Source organism: Cervus elaphus, chromosome 11, assembly GCF_910594005.1.
Source record: "Cervus elaphus chromosome 11, mCerEla1.1, whole genome shotgun sequence".
Taxonomy (NCBI): Eukaryota; Metazoa; Chordata; class Mammalia; order Artiodactyla; family Cervidae; genus Cervus; species Cervus elaphus.
The window spans coordinates 50,251,047-50,265,536 of NC_057825.1; the positions used below are offsets into that span (position 1 = coordinate 50,251,047).

At 38.4% G+C, this 14,490-nt stretch overlaps 1 protein-coding gene across 5 annotated transcripts in view; it reads left to right on the plus strand.

Moving 5' to 3' along the window:
* CTNNA2 (catenin alpha 2) overlaps positions 1-14,490 on the plus strand; it is a 1,323,879-nt gene that overhangs the window by 1,254,921 nt on the left and 54,468 nt on the right. For all 5 annotated transcript variants that reach the window (XM_043917729.1, XM_043917730.1, XM_043917731.1 and 2 more), the window contains 2 exons: positions 1,719-1,832; positions 9,811-9,992. In XM_043917729.1, coding sequence (XP_043773664.1) covers positions 1,719-1,832; positions 9,811-9,992 — 296 coding nt within the window. The remainder of the gene's footprint in view (positions 1-1,718; positions 1,833-9,810; positions 9,993-14,490) is intronic.

The following is a 14,490-nucleotide window of genomic DNA, read 5'->3' on the forward strand; positions in this document are numbered from 1 at the left end:
TACACCATCCTGTACCCAGAAAACCATTCTGTTTTTCACTTTTAACAGAGTATTCAGTAAATGACATGAGATAGTCAATACTTAATTATAAAAAAAAGACTTTGTTTTAGACAATTTTGCCCAACTAATAGGTTATTGTAAATGTTCTGAGCACTTTTAAGGTAGGTTAGGAAATTGCCAACATCCGTTCGATCATAGAAAAAGCAAAAGAATTCCAGAGAAATAGCTACTTCTGCTTCTTTGATTACACTAAAGTCTTTGACTGTGTGGATCACAACAAACTGTGGAAAATTCTTCAAGAGATGGGAATACCAAACCATTTCACCTGCCTCCTGAGAAATCTGTATGCAGGTCAAGAAGTGACAGTTAGAACTGGACATGGAACAGCAGACTGGTTCCAAGTTGGAAAAGGAGTTTGTCAAGGCTGTATATTGTCACTTTGCTTATTTAACTTATATGCAGAGTACATCATGTGAAATGCCAGGCTGGCTGAAGCACAAGCCAGAATCAAGATTGCCAGGAGAAATATCAATAACCTCAGATATGCAGATGACACCACCCTTATGGCAGAAAGTGAAGAAAAACTAAAGAGCCTCTTGATGAAAGTGAAAGAGGAGAGTGAAAAAGTTGGCTTAAAACTCAACATTCAGAAGACTAAGCTCATGGCATCTGGTCCCATCACTTCATGGCAAATAGATGGGGAAACAGTGGAAACAGTGTGAGACTTTATTTTCTTGGGCTCCAAAATCACTGTAGATGATGACTGTAGCCATGAAATTAAAAGACACTTGCTCCTTGGAAGAAAAGTTATGACCAACCTAGACAGCATATTAAAAAGCAGAGACATTACTTTGCCAACAAAGATCTGTCTAGTCAAAGCTACGGTTTTTCCAGTAGTCATGTATGGATGTGAGAGTTAGACCATGAAGAAAGCTGAGCACCAAAGGATTGATGCTTTTGAACTGTGGTGTTGGAGAAGACTCTTGAGAATCCCTTGGCCATCAAAGAGATCAAACCAGTCAATCCTAAAGGAAATCAGTCCTGAATATTCATTGGAAGGACTGATGCTGAAGCTGAAGCGCCAATACTTTGGCCACCTGATGCGAAGAACTGACTCATTGGAAAGACCCTGATTCTGGGAGAGAGTAAAGGTGGGAGGAGAAGGGGGTGACAGAGGATGAGATGGTTGGATGGCATCACCGACTCGATGGACATGAGTTTGAGCAAGCTTCAGGAGTTGGTGATGGACATGGAAGCCTGGCTTACTGCAGTCCATGGTGTCCCAAAGAGTCGGACATGAGTGAGCAACTGAACTGGACTGAACTGAGGCTAAGCTATGGCTTCCCAGGTAGCGCTCTTGAGAAAGAATCCACCTGCCAATTCAGGAGACGCCACTGACACACATCCTATCCCTGGGTCGGGAAGATGCCCTGGAGAAGGAAATGCCAACCCACTCCTGTATTCCTTCATGGGATTCCTGGGAAATCCCATGGACAGAGGAGCCTCATGGGCTACAGTCTATGGGATCACAAAGAGTTAGTCATGACTGAACACACATGTGCACACAGACTAAGCTGTGATATTCAGTAGGTTAGTGTATTGAATGCAGTTTTGACTTAAGATATTTTCAACTTACAGTGAGTTTGTTGGAATTTAATCCCATTATAAGTTGATGGAGATCTGTATGCTGATTTTTCTCTTTTCCTCTGTATTTTTAGACCCCAGAAGAATTAGAGGATGATTCAGACTTTGAGCAGGAAGATTACGATGTGCGTAGCCGGACAAGTGTTCAGACCGAGGATGACCAGCTCATTGCAGGACAGAGTGCACGGGTGAGTGGACATTCAGGACTTTGGTTTGGAGCACAGCAGTTGAGTTCACCAAACTGGTTTGAAGGAATTTCTGATTTCCAGGTACCTGGAACCCCAGAGATTCATGGCTCAGAAATCCAGGCTGTCACCTGGGGTTGTTTCATTTCTAGCAGTTCACATTTTACGCAATGGAAATCACCACTACTGATTCTGATTCCTTCTTACTCCCTTCTGTTTCCATCCCTGAAATTATAGCAGCCACATCACAGCAAAACTTGTGTGTATTGTGGATTTGGTGGGTGTTGGAGATCATGATTAGATGGTTCAGTGACCAGGGCATAAGGGAATGCTCAGATCTTACCTTTTCCCAGACTTCATGGTTCTTCTTAAAGTCTCGAATCTTGTTAACCACATAGGTGACAACCACAAATGGAGAATGAGAGTACTACTTTGTTACCAGTGGGGTTGTTATTGCTCCATACTCTGGCCTAGGGTATCTGAGAAACAAGACCACATATTTTGCAGTTGGTTCAGGGACATCAGGGTTGAGAAAGAAGTTTTTCCCCTGATACCTACCTAGGGCCAAGGCAACAGCCCCAGATCCGTGTGATTGAAAAAGAAATTACAGAGACATACAAGAAATATAACAGTTAAAGATTGTGGAGCAAGAACCATAAAAAGATCACCACTGTGGCTGACAGTTGAACACTCTGACACAGGCCACCAATAAAAGTGTTCCAAAGAATATTCTGGAAGCTGACTAGTCTTATTAGCTGGAGCTTCTTGAGGAGAAGCTGCCAGTAATCAAGGCACGGAGCAGCAGATAAAATTCCTGGGGATTGCAAAAGAAGGTGAGAGTCTCCTCCCTTTAAAGGCTCAGTTTCCATAGGGCTAAAATAATCTAATTATAGAATAACTGAGATGCCCTAATGGATATTCTAATTCTCTTTTGTAAAGTTTTACTTATTAAAAGATAATGAATAGGAAGCATGAGATAGAGATGACAATTTAGAATAGGGATCTAGAAACTCCAGAAAGTTCACACTGGCATAGGAATTCTGAAAAAAGAGTAAAAATAGCCAATCAAAGGTTAAAATGAAGATAATTCAGAGAAGACTAAACTTTATGTTGAGTCAAGAAAGTCTTTGCTTTTAAAATCCCATTTCCCCTGATAGTCTCATCCAACAATTAAATGATCTAGGAGATAGAGATGGACATCATTGGGCAAAGTGTGAGAGTAAAAGTTAGAACATTGGAGATGTGCTGGATTTGATTTCAGACAGACTTAGTTCTGAGTAGGATGAGTAGGGTGAACACTATGCTCTGGTACATGCTGCTTAATTTCTCTGAGCTTTTTTCCTATCATCTTTAAGTAAATAATAGGCCTGTTTGATAAGATTCCTTTGAGGTTTTGATCACTTAACATTTATAAAATAATGAGCATAATATCTGACACACATTGAGTGCTCAATAAGGGATGACTGAAAATTGTCATCTTTTGGAAGAGAAATCTCTTATCACAGGCTGGTGAGAGCAGAAAAGTGCACAGAAGAGTATGAGGCTCCCTACTTTAAAAGATTCCTTGGAGACTTTAGTTACTCCCCTAAAATATTGAAAATAGGGAAGTTGATTAAGCCAAGAGTCTTTTGAGCCTGTCCTGGCATAACACTATACTAATTCATCAGTCAGATCAATTCATCTTCAAAATGAAGTAAAACAAGCATTTTTATGTCAGTGACAAAGGGCAAGTTTGAGTAATTCACCCAAACATTAATCTGTTCAAAGTCAATTTGATTGACTAACTGCAACTTAGTATTGGTACAGCCTCACTTTTTACAAGGAAAAATACAGTCCCATTATACTTCCATTTCATGCATCTTACATTCAAGGTCAAGTCAGTTACGGTGAGTGGAAACAAAAGTCAGATGACATCTATCTTCATCATCTATTATTTCTTCACCCAGTAGGTGAGAAGACAATGGTCTTTTTTGAAAGTTTTTTCAGCATGTTCATCACATGGGCCAGGATAGTAAGAACAAACTACCCCTGTAATTCAGCACTTGCTGATTTGTCTTTGCGAACCATCATGAGGTTTGTATGAGTAACTTGCAGCAGACAGCATTAGTTATTGAGTCAGCCTATTTAAGCCTATAATTATATGATGACAAATCAGAGACATAGAATTACGGCCATAAGTTGGAAATAAGAGGGTGCATTGAATTACTGAGATGACAGATGGTCAAACTTTTGACCAGAGAAGTGTGTTAACTTGTTCAAAAGTGTGGAGGAGGCAAAAGTTGTCTCTGACAGAGGCAGTTGCTCTTTCCAGCACCCTTTCCAGCTCTCCTCTGGTTACTTTGTGTTCTCATTCAGCCAAATTCTCTGAAAATGGCAAATTAAATCCAAGAGGAGGGTAAGGTGGGAAAAAAGACTTTAGTGCCCTTTCCAATGTTGTTCTCAAATTCTGAAATTAGAGTTAAGCTTTGTTCCCTTTGTGTGTTCCCGTCTGCTGCTTGTCTACAATGCTTTATGAGAGAGAAACAGAGAGAGAGAGAGGATTTGAATGGAGAACAATCATACCCTGATCTGATAAAATACAGAAATTATCAGGCCCTTTGATCCTAAACATGATATCTTATAAACTTCTTTCTTCAAAAGTCGACGTAGTTAAAATTAATCAACAACAACTCTTGGGCATTTAACCTTCATGATAAAACATATTACTTGGAGTCACACAAACCTTATTTTAAAAATGGATTTGGGCAAGCTGTATGGCTTTGGGGTAACTTTCTTAACCTCACTATGTCTCATCTCCTTGTGTGTGCCCTCTCTCTCCGTCTCTCTCTCTTTATATATATACATGTACTTCATAATGTCATTAGGAGAAATGCATGATGAAAAGTATCCCGAGAGTTATTACATAATGTTAAGTTTATGAAGAAGATGATGATGCTTGTAGCATAACATAGTCATTCATTAGAAGGCTGGCCAGTAGTTTAACCTGAAAAGGCTGGATAATTTAGACCATCCTGAAAGTTTTCACTTGAATTAATGAGACAAGAATCTCAATTTTCCAATTCACTTCACAGCCTGAGACAAGTAAAAGTCACCCACTCCTTAATTACTTATGTTTATTATTGTGCTTTAAAACCAAGTGAAGAGAAATGGGCACATTAAGTTTTAACCTTTCAAATCATTATTTATAAACATGCATATACTTAAACCTTTCATGGTAGACTATTGCTGTGTGTTTAAGATACTAACACTTTTCAGTTCAGATGTCCAAAGACTTTAAAAGTCATTTTTCATTTTGGGATTGGGAAAAGAATTCTTTTGAGACTAGAAAAAAGCTCCTTGAGATTTTAATTGCCTAAAAATTCTGGACTGAGAGGTTGTTGGCTTGTGTCAGTGATATACACTTTTATTTAATAAAGTTTGGGCTTTACTGGTGACTCAGACAATAGAGTCTGGATTCAGTCAAAGACCTGGGTTCAATCCCTGGGTTGGGAAGATCCTCTGGAGAAGGAAATGGTAACCCACTCCTGTATACTTGCCTGGAGAATTCCACAGACAGAGGAGACTGGTGGACTACAGTCCATGGGGTCGCAAAGAGTCAGACATGACTGAGTGACTAACACTTTCACTTTCTTCACTTAATAAAGTTTAGAACAATCACACACAAAAAAATGCTTGTATGTTCAGAGGAAAGACTAGGAGCCTGAGGCAGCGGGGTAAGAAACGTTGTGCATTCAAGTCTCTGAGGCCACCAAATTGGGGTCCCAGATCAAAAATCTGGCAGCTGTGGTTGGCTACACAGAAAGCAGAGGAAAATCTCAGACCACTCCTGGCAACCACATGACACAAACAGAAAAGCTGATTTGTTCTCTTTCCCCTGTGCCATCGAAACCCTTTTTCTTATGTTTCCTTAATTTGAGGGAATAAACAATTGCACATTATGTATTTTGTATTCAACTTGACTTGAATGTAGCCAGCCTCTAAGCTTTTTTTTTTTCCCCTAGCTAGAAGGGCTTTAATGTGTTAACATTTCAAACTGCTGAGTTACATTGATAAGACCTAATTAAAACTCATGTGTTGAATTTTAATTTGATTAACTTGCAAATTTCACAGTTTGTGATCTACTGTTTATAGATAACCTTTTTTTAAATTCCAGTTTCAGAAAAGGTCAATTATGAATTTTTAAAAACCAAGAGATTTTTAAGAATATTTAGGAAACGACTTTGCTTCATCGATAGCTACGTTAGCAGAAGCAAATGTAATGACTCTTATACCCAAGTCACACGCCATTAAGTGCATTATGTGGGTGAAGCACCCCCAGAATCAAAGTAACAGCTTCCTTTGCAAATTTGCTTTGAAGGGGTTGGTTTTTCTTCCGAATTGTGCCCTCAGAAAACATTTGTCAGTTCTGTTAACTTCTCTCAAATTGTGTCAATAGGGTGAGTGGAGAGATGTGTGAACAGTCAATCAAAAGGTATGCATTTAGTTTCTACACGGAGGTGGATGCTGGGGTCTTTGCCCTCAGGAAGCTCAAAAGGAAGTCAGAGGCAGGGCATTAATAGAAATCAGAGAGTTAGAGTAAGGCAGTTAATATTCAAATACTAAACTGGACAATTGAAACTCAAGTGATAACAGTTGACAGACACGTGTAACCTTTTAATGCACAAATTAATCCTTTGGGGACAATGATAGGTTTATTGCTAGAATCTGGATGTTGAATGTAGAATCTGGAGGTCTGCCCAGCAGTTTTATAGATTCTTTTTTTTTTTTTTTAAGAGAAGCACCTAATAGATGCTTTAAATGATGCTGGTTAGGACTTGTAGGGTATAAGTAAAACATGGTTATCAATTTTGTATGAGGAGGACAAATGAACCTTAGACACCTTTAGAATATCAGATGGGGTGCTTTAGGAAACTTGTGCAAATCCAAACCTATCTCAAAAGTATTGTAATAGCTGCCTTGGAATTAGTATGATGTTGCATATGTGAGTTTATAACAAACTCTTTTGTATATTAACTCTTTTTAAATACATTTTAAAAGTACTTTAAAATATTTTTTGAATAGTAGTATTTTAAATACTTTAACTATTGTATCTGAACTAGTTTGACTTTTAAGATATGGATTTTTAATATGTGTATACACATGCACACACATATTTATAGACCTAAGTTTATGTATGTATATATATATACACACATACATACACAGACATCATGCACATGAAGACACATGCTATTGGTACAAAGTCACACACATACCTGCATGGCGTTTAGTAGACACTGTTGGTAAGAGGTAGCATGTGGGAAGCTGCTAGTTCAAGGACACCTTTATGCAAATCAGACCAAGGAACCCCTTTGCCCTGGGCAGATGAAGCCTTGACTCTAGGCTGCTCAGCCTGGTGGACCGAGGCTGCAGTTTCGTGACCTTTGCCCCATTGGACTGGGATCACTAGGCAGTGTCTAACTGCACTGTCCTGCGTGGTGATCTCATTGTGCAGGATGCTTAAGTATGGTGTTAGCTGACCTGGCTTTGAATCCTTTTCTTACAGCTCATTAGTTGTGTAATGTTCAGAGTTAATTAACTTTCCTGGATCTTGGTATCATCATTAATAAAATAGGGGTAATAATAGTATTAATCTTATACAATAATTAAGAAGATTAAATGTTTGACATTTTAAGTCTTTTAGTATAGTACCCAGGATGCATGCCCATGTTCAAAGAATCATGTTGATTTCCATTTATAGGTAGTCAGTCATACAGTCTCTGATTCCATTTCTTCTCTTTGATGACAACTATGTAATAAGCTAGAGAAGCAGCTGGAAAGGAAAGCTCATAGAAATAATGATAACAATGGTAACAATAATCCCATACATGCTTACTGTCATTTTTTTCAGACAAACATGTAGCACATTTATTATTTTATTTTCTGTCCATCATAGCATTTGGATGTAATTGAGGTAATTGTCTACTAATCTTATATTTCAAAAAGTTAAAGATGGGATCCAGTAGCAATAAGGTCTTAAGTCAGTGACAGAGCCAGATTGAGCCCAGTTCTTCTAATCTTGTATCCCCTGATATTTCAGTTAGATATCAGCTATGTCTCCTTTGAACTATTCACTTATACTGGGAGGAGCTTTACAATTTAGAAAGCAGTTTTGTTTTTTTGGTGTTATTTACTTGTCCTTTGTAAAAGCTGTATGTATCCCAAATCATGCTTTCTTGGTCTTTCTTCTAGAGCATACATGTATCCCAGCACCAAAGGGACACCAGTGCTAACACACTGATCTACATTCTCCTTTCAGTGATTCAGGCTGCAAAAGGTTCTGGGCAGATGCCATGAACTGGTGTCAGACATTTCACTCAACACCTGCTACATAAATAGTGTTTAACAAATACAGTTGATTCTCTTTATTCATGGCCTCATGTTCTATAAGGTCAATGTGAACACTTAAATTAGTTCCTATGGGAAATACAGGGTTAGGTTCCTGAGAGCTGCTAGTCTTAACATTTCCTTCAACCCATCAATACATAAGCTTGTTTAATGAATGCTTCTGTTTTTTCCATTGATTTGGTTCATGAACATTGAACTCATATCTAAGAGCACTGAAACTGATGTATAAACAAAGTTCATATAATACATATATTTTCTTCATTAGGCACTTTGCAGCCTTCTTGCGCTTAGAGATATGAGACAGCACCTCTATACTAGGGTTGGGGACCATGTTAAACAGCTAAACCACCAACAAAAGGTGCCAAGATGTGGAAAATGTGGTACTAAATAGACTGCAAAAAGGACACTTGTTTCTGGTATGAGTGCTAATACTAGAAGGCAGAGACACCCTTGTTCCACTTCATCTGGGAACATGGATGTTGGATGACTCAAATTTTGGCAGCTCTGCGCATGTCTGTGAATGACTGAAAGCATCACAAATATTGATTTGGGAGTTCAGATAGATTTTAAAGAGTAGGAAAATGTGTAAATAAAAAAAAAATCCACAAATAGTGAGAATCAACAGTAATTCTTCCTTTTCTACATTCCCCTACTAGCAACTGTTGAAAATCAACTTTTCCTTCCTAATCCTACATTTCATCCCATCACAGCTTTTCTGTGCATAGGAGCCATGGCTGACCCAGGATTTCCACAGTGCCAAGGACTGGGAATGGATATGCCATCCCTGAAGTGCCCTGGATAAGGGATTTCTGTTTGGCATTTAACCATGGATGGCTTCATTAACACCCACAGATTGTCTCCCCACCCCACTTGGGATACTCAGATATTCTTTAAAATTCTTTTCGAGAGAACAGCATCGAAACATGTATATTATCTAGAGTGAAACAGATCACCAGCCCAGGTTGGATGCATGAGACAAGTGCTCGGGCCTGGTGCACTGGGAAAACCCAGAGGGATCGGGTAGAGAGGGAGGTGGGAGGGGGGATCGGGATGGGGAATACATGTAAAGCCATGGCTGATTCATGTCAATGTATGACAAAAACCACTACAATATTATAAAGTAATTAGCCTCCAACTAATAAAAATAAATGGAAAAAAAAATTCTTTTCCTTCCTGGCAACAGAAGGCCTGTTCTCTTTTTTCCCTTCTCTGAACAGATTTCAGTGTTGAAAGAGGTGCATTCTTTCATCTGGTAAAAGTTTCCCAAGACCAAACATAAAAATTGTCAGGAATAGATTCTTTTGAACAAACATATGTCATCACAGCGATAGAGAGGTTCTGCTACTGTCAACGTGCACGTCCCTTTGGATCTTGGTTATTTTTTGTGTGTGGGAATGGGGACAGGAAATTTAGGGACCTTACCAGTCTGTCATTTTTCCTTCCTGGGGCTGGAGAAAAGGGTATTTTCCAGAGTGGTGGGACGGCCTACCAGCCTCGTCAGGGTCTGGGTTTGCTGTTAACTGGGGGCAGAGTTGACCTTCTGTCTGGGCTCCCTTTGTCATCATTAGTCATACTTTTTCTGTAACCCACACAGGCCATCATGGCACAACTACCACAAGAGGAGAAGGCAAAAATAGCTGAACAGGTGGAGATATTCCACCAAGAGAAAAGCAAGCTGGACGCGGAAGTAGCCAAATGGGATGACAGCGGCAATGATATCATTGTGCTGGCCAAACAGATGTGTATGATCATGATGGAGATGACAGACTTCACAAGGTGAGGCATGGAGACAGGAAGAGGAAGGTTTTCTCATTAAAAATAACAGAGGCATCATAATAGTGGGTATTAGTATGTGAAAAGCCTGCTGAAAAATTAAAAGGCTCCATCAAAGCAGGGAGTGGTATTATAAAATTTACATGTGTAAGGCAACATGATCTGAGCCTGGTTCTTAGCAGATAGGTCTTTTTGGTCAAAAAGAACAGATTCATTTCTGTAATTAGTATTGTTTTAATTATCCATCCTGAATTAGTCATAAAATCAAACTCCTGGAGCTTGGGGGACTGATTTTTGGTCTATGCTGTTTTGCAGTGTGTTTAAATATTATTCTGAAGATAAAGTGTATGATTTGCTAATATCCCTCAGGTTAAAAATATGTATATATATGTGGGAGGGGCATGTTGGCATGTGATGTCTTTTAATGCTAGCTCATGATTTAGTATTTAATTTCAGCTCATATTTTTTACTTACATACAAAGAATTGGGTTCAACCATCTGATTCTATAGTTGTGACAGGAAAATTAAACGTTGTATAAGTTTTAGACCCTTTTGCTCTGAGCAGTATTTTTAATAAATCAGGAGACCAGTCAGAATTTTGTCAGGAGCCTTTTTTTCCTCAGGGGTCATTGCTGTTTCTTCTTTTGCATTTTTATAGTCTCCTCTTTAAAGGGAGCTGACATTTCTGCCCTTCCAACCACACGAAGGGCAGACCAAGGGAGAGCAAAGCTCAATGAAAAGATCCCTGGATTTTTCAGTCCAAATACCAGGTGATTCTAGATCAGTCTCTTACTGTCTTTATTCGTTTGTAAAGGAGGAAAGTAATACTCTTCTTATGAACTTCACAGGAGAGTTTAAAATCCAAACAGGTAATGCAGTTATAAAGTATCCTACCATATGAGTGAAAGCTACCATTTTACTGTAGATTTTGTTTTTCTGGGAAACACAGACACACAGAGAAACATGAGCAAAAGTCTTTTAATGATTCAACGTGGTATTTGTTATTAAAGTTATATAAGATGTGGCAATGTCAAGACATTACCTTATGGTGACAGTTTTTTAAATGATTGTTGAGTGCTTTTCGTAAGAAAAGGCTACAATTAATTATGTTGTTGTTTTAGTCCCCAAATCATGTCCGACTCTTTTAGGATCCCATGGTCTGTAGCCCGCCAGGCTCCTCTGTTCATGGGATTTTCCAGGCAAGATTATTGGAGTGGGTTGCCATTTCCTTCTCCAGGGTATCTTCCCGACCCAGGAATTGAGACTGCATCTCTTGCATTGGCAGATGTTTTCTTTACTGCTGAACCACCTGGGAAGACCACAATGAATTATAGCTTATAATAAAATATGACACATCTCTGCCCTATCCTCCTTACCTTTTGCCTCTGGTTAATATGTACTGATGACATTGCTTGGCCCTTTCTCCAAATATTTTAAAGTTGTTTTTGACTTCAGTGGAATGACTTAATGTTTTAACGGTGACTTTCAAGATTTTAAATGTCATTGTATTCATTATAAGTTCAAATTTGTACATTTGGCTGGTCTTTGCTGGTTTCATAGATTTATTTCACACTCAAAAATAATAGTAGGGAAATATAGTCTGAACCATTAATTAAATCTTAATTTCCTACAAATCAGACTCTCATGGGTAGCCTCAGTCATTGCTTTTCAAGGCCTGTGATGACTTAATTTGCTTGCTTTCAACATTGTCTTCATACTTTATCTGATGGATATTATACGACCCATTAATAATCTCTTGAACAAATAATCTCATTAATTTAAAGTGAATGATGAATCGAGTCATGTTGCTAGTTAAGATCAGGAAGATGTTTTACAATGCTCTGGATTATTTATGACTGTGTCAAAGAAGAGAGATACATTTGAGGGGTCTTGTTAAAGGATATTTAAGACAGATTTTCTATTAGTCAAAGTATAGTTTTAAAAGTGAAAAGAGGGTTACTTCAATTCCTAGGGATTTTGCATAATCATTTTATGCTGATTTGAATAATGAAATGTCTAGACTGTTACTGGTTATCGTTTTTTTCCTGCTGCCTGATGAATAGTTTTATGCCCCTTTGTGAGGCCAAAAGGGAGATACAGTTGTTAATAGCCAGAGAAACAGGAGAGGGTGTCAATTGGAAATGAAACATAGTAAGCTGAGGTTTTGCTGCTTCGCCATCTGTAGAGCCTCTTCTTTTGCAAAGAGGTAGCTAATTTGAACCTTTCTTTGTGCCTCTCACCTAAATTCACTGCACTTGACCCTATGCACTACTGTTATCTTGGGTTTTCCACTTTAAGGAGGAATTATGTCAGCTGTATACCTCTAATGACTCTTAGGTACTGTGTTCTCTTATTTAAAGGAAAGGATGTAGCTGAGTAGGAATTGGAACTTGACTTTCAGATCACACATTTATAGGGCATTTCAATGAAAGGAAAAAAAAAAAACACCCTTGCATTTATTATCTTGTTTTCTTCTTATCGATAGCTAATTCATTAATTTGATTCAGTAATCTCAATGATATCCACCCCATTATTATTAAAAGTAGAGAGGTTCTACCTCATTACTTGTGTAATAACTTGGTCATGGTGGATAAAAGTGGTTATGCCTCACATCTTTTTCTGTTCATTTCTTGACTTCCATCTCATGGGCGCTGGCAGAAATGATGTCCTGCAGAGGGTGAATCCATTCTTCTCATGTCACTTTCAGAAGGAAATAGCATACGCCAGTCTTGTTTCCTAGGAACAAAAGGTGTGTAGATGGCAGCAGTTCAGGAGAGAAACTCACATTTAATTGTACAGCAAGAGACAAAGCTGCCTTTCTAGATCAGCTATAAGTTCTGATCTTGAAAGGAACTGTGTTCAGGCTAATAAAAAGCTTTCAGGTTACAATCAACTGTAAACTATTGAGCACTAGACTAAAAGATCAAGTAATCACCCCAGTATTCCCAAACTTCATTCCTGCCTTGGTGTGGTCAGTCAGGACTCCAGCCCAAGTGACAATTCAACTAGTCTTTCAGTTCTAATTCTTGACTCTTGTCTGTTCACTTATGCCATATCTGGCCATTAAATGGCATCCGTCCAACTCCTTTGCACCAAAATTTTCTTTCCTCTTTTCATAAAATAATATAAAAATGTCTTGAGTTTGCTATCCAAAGCCTATCTTTATTGACCCTTAGATTCCTTCTCAAATTTTTATGTACTTCAATTTTTTACATATTTGTACTTCAGCTTCAAGACCATTCTCTAAATGTTATTTCCTTGCATGGTTCAGCTAATGGTTCTGCAGTCTACCTGACTTATCTTTAATCCCCAGATTAATTCAACTTTTCCACTGTGCTGTCTTTACATTGCTTCAGCTGATTGGTGAAAGGGATATTTCCCAACTGTGTTTTATGGACTCTGGTTCTAAAAAGAGGCTTCTGTGATTCAGTGCATTTATAAATATACTCCTAACCTAACGATACCTCATTACTGGAGAGTCGCATCTTATATTGATCAGTTAGAGGTATTGAGAAAACTATAGCAAATAAATAGTTTTAATTTGGATATACTCAGAATTAAAGAATTCTGGGTGCTGAGTACATTAACTCAGAGTGTACTCACACATTGATTTTTCACATTAATACCCCTTACCTTTTCATGAAATAAATATTAATTAGTTGTTTAGTTGTGGATAGCAGTAACATGATAATAGATTTCGATGGCTTTTTTTTTTGCATTGACCATTTCCTGGGAAAGCTTCCAAATATTGACCCTTGTATAAAAATTACCTATTGCCAAAAGAGACATTTCATGAATCTATATAGTAGAGTTAATTTCACTCTTGATGTTTTATCCAGAAAACTAAAAATATGTTTCCAGTGGTACAATAGCATGTCTTCTGTCTTTAAGGTCACAAGGTTCCTCAAAGCACCTTTCAAAATTCCCAAAATAGAGAACCTGATCTGAATTAGGGAGAGACATAGGGTCTAAGCCATTAGTTTGAGACTGGGAGCTACAACCAGTGGGGTCAGTCACTTTGTCAACACTGCTGTCCACTGATTGTGTTGTGTCATCATGTTCAGTTGCTAAGTCATGTTTGATTCTTTGTAGCCCCATGGACTGTAGCCTGCCAGGCTCCTCTGTCCATGGGATTTCCCAAGCAAGAATACTGTATTAGGTTGCCATTTCCTTCTCCAGGGGATCTTCCTGACCCGGGGACTGAACCTGTGTCTCCTGCATTGGCAGGCAGATTCCTTACCTCTGAGCTACCTGGGAAACCCACTGTCCACTGACAGGAAGTCTCAAATGTCTGATGTTTTGGGATCTGATCTATAGATCTATCTATATCTATCTATTTGTTGTTGACCATTTTTTATTTTTGTTCCCACTTCACATTTTTCCAAAGACTGTTGCTCATTTAGCCCTGTGTTGACCAATACAGTAGCCCCAATCACATATGGCTGTTTAAATTGTTTTTTTTTATTGTAGTGAAGAATACATACAATGAAATTTACCATTT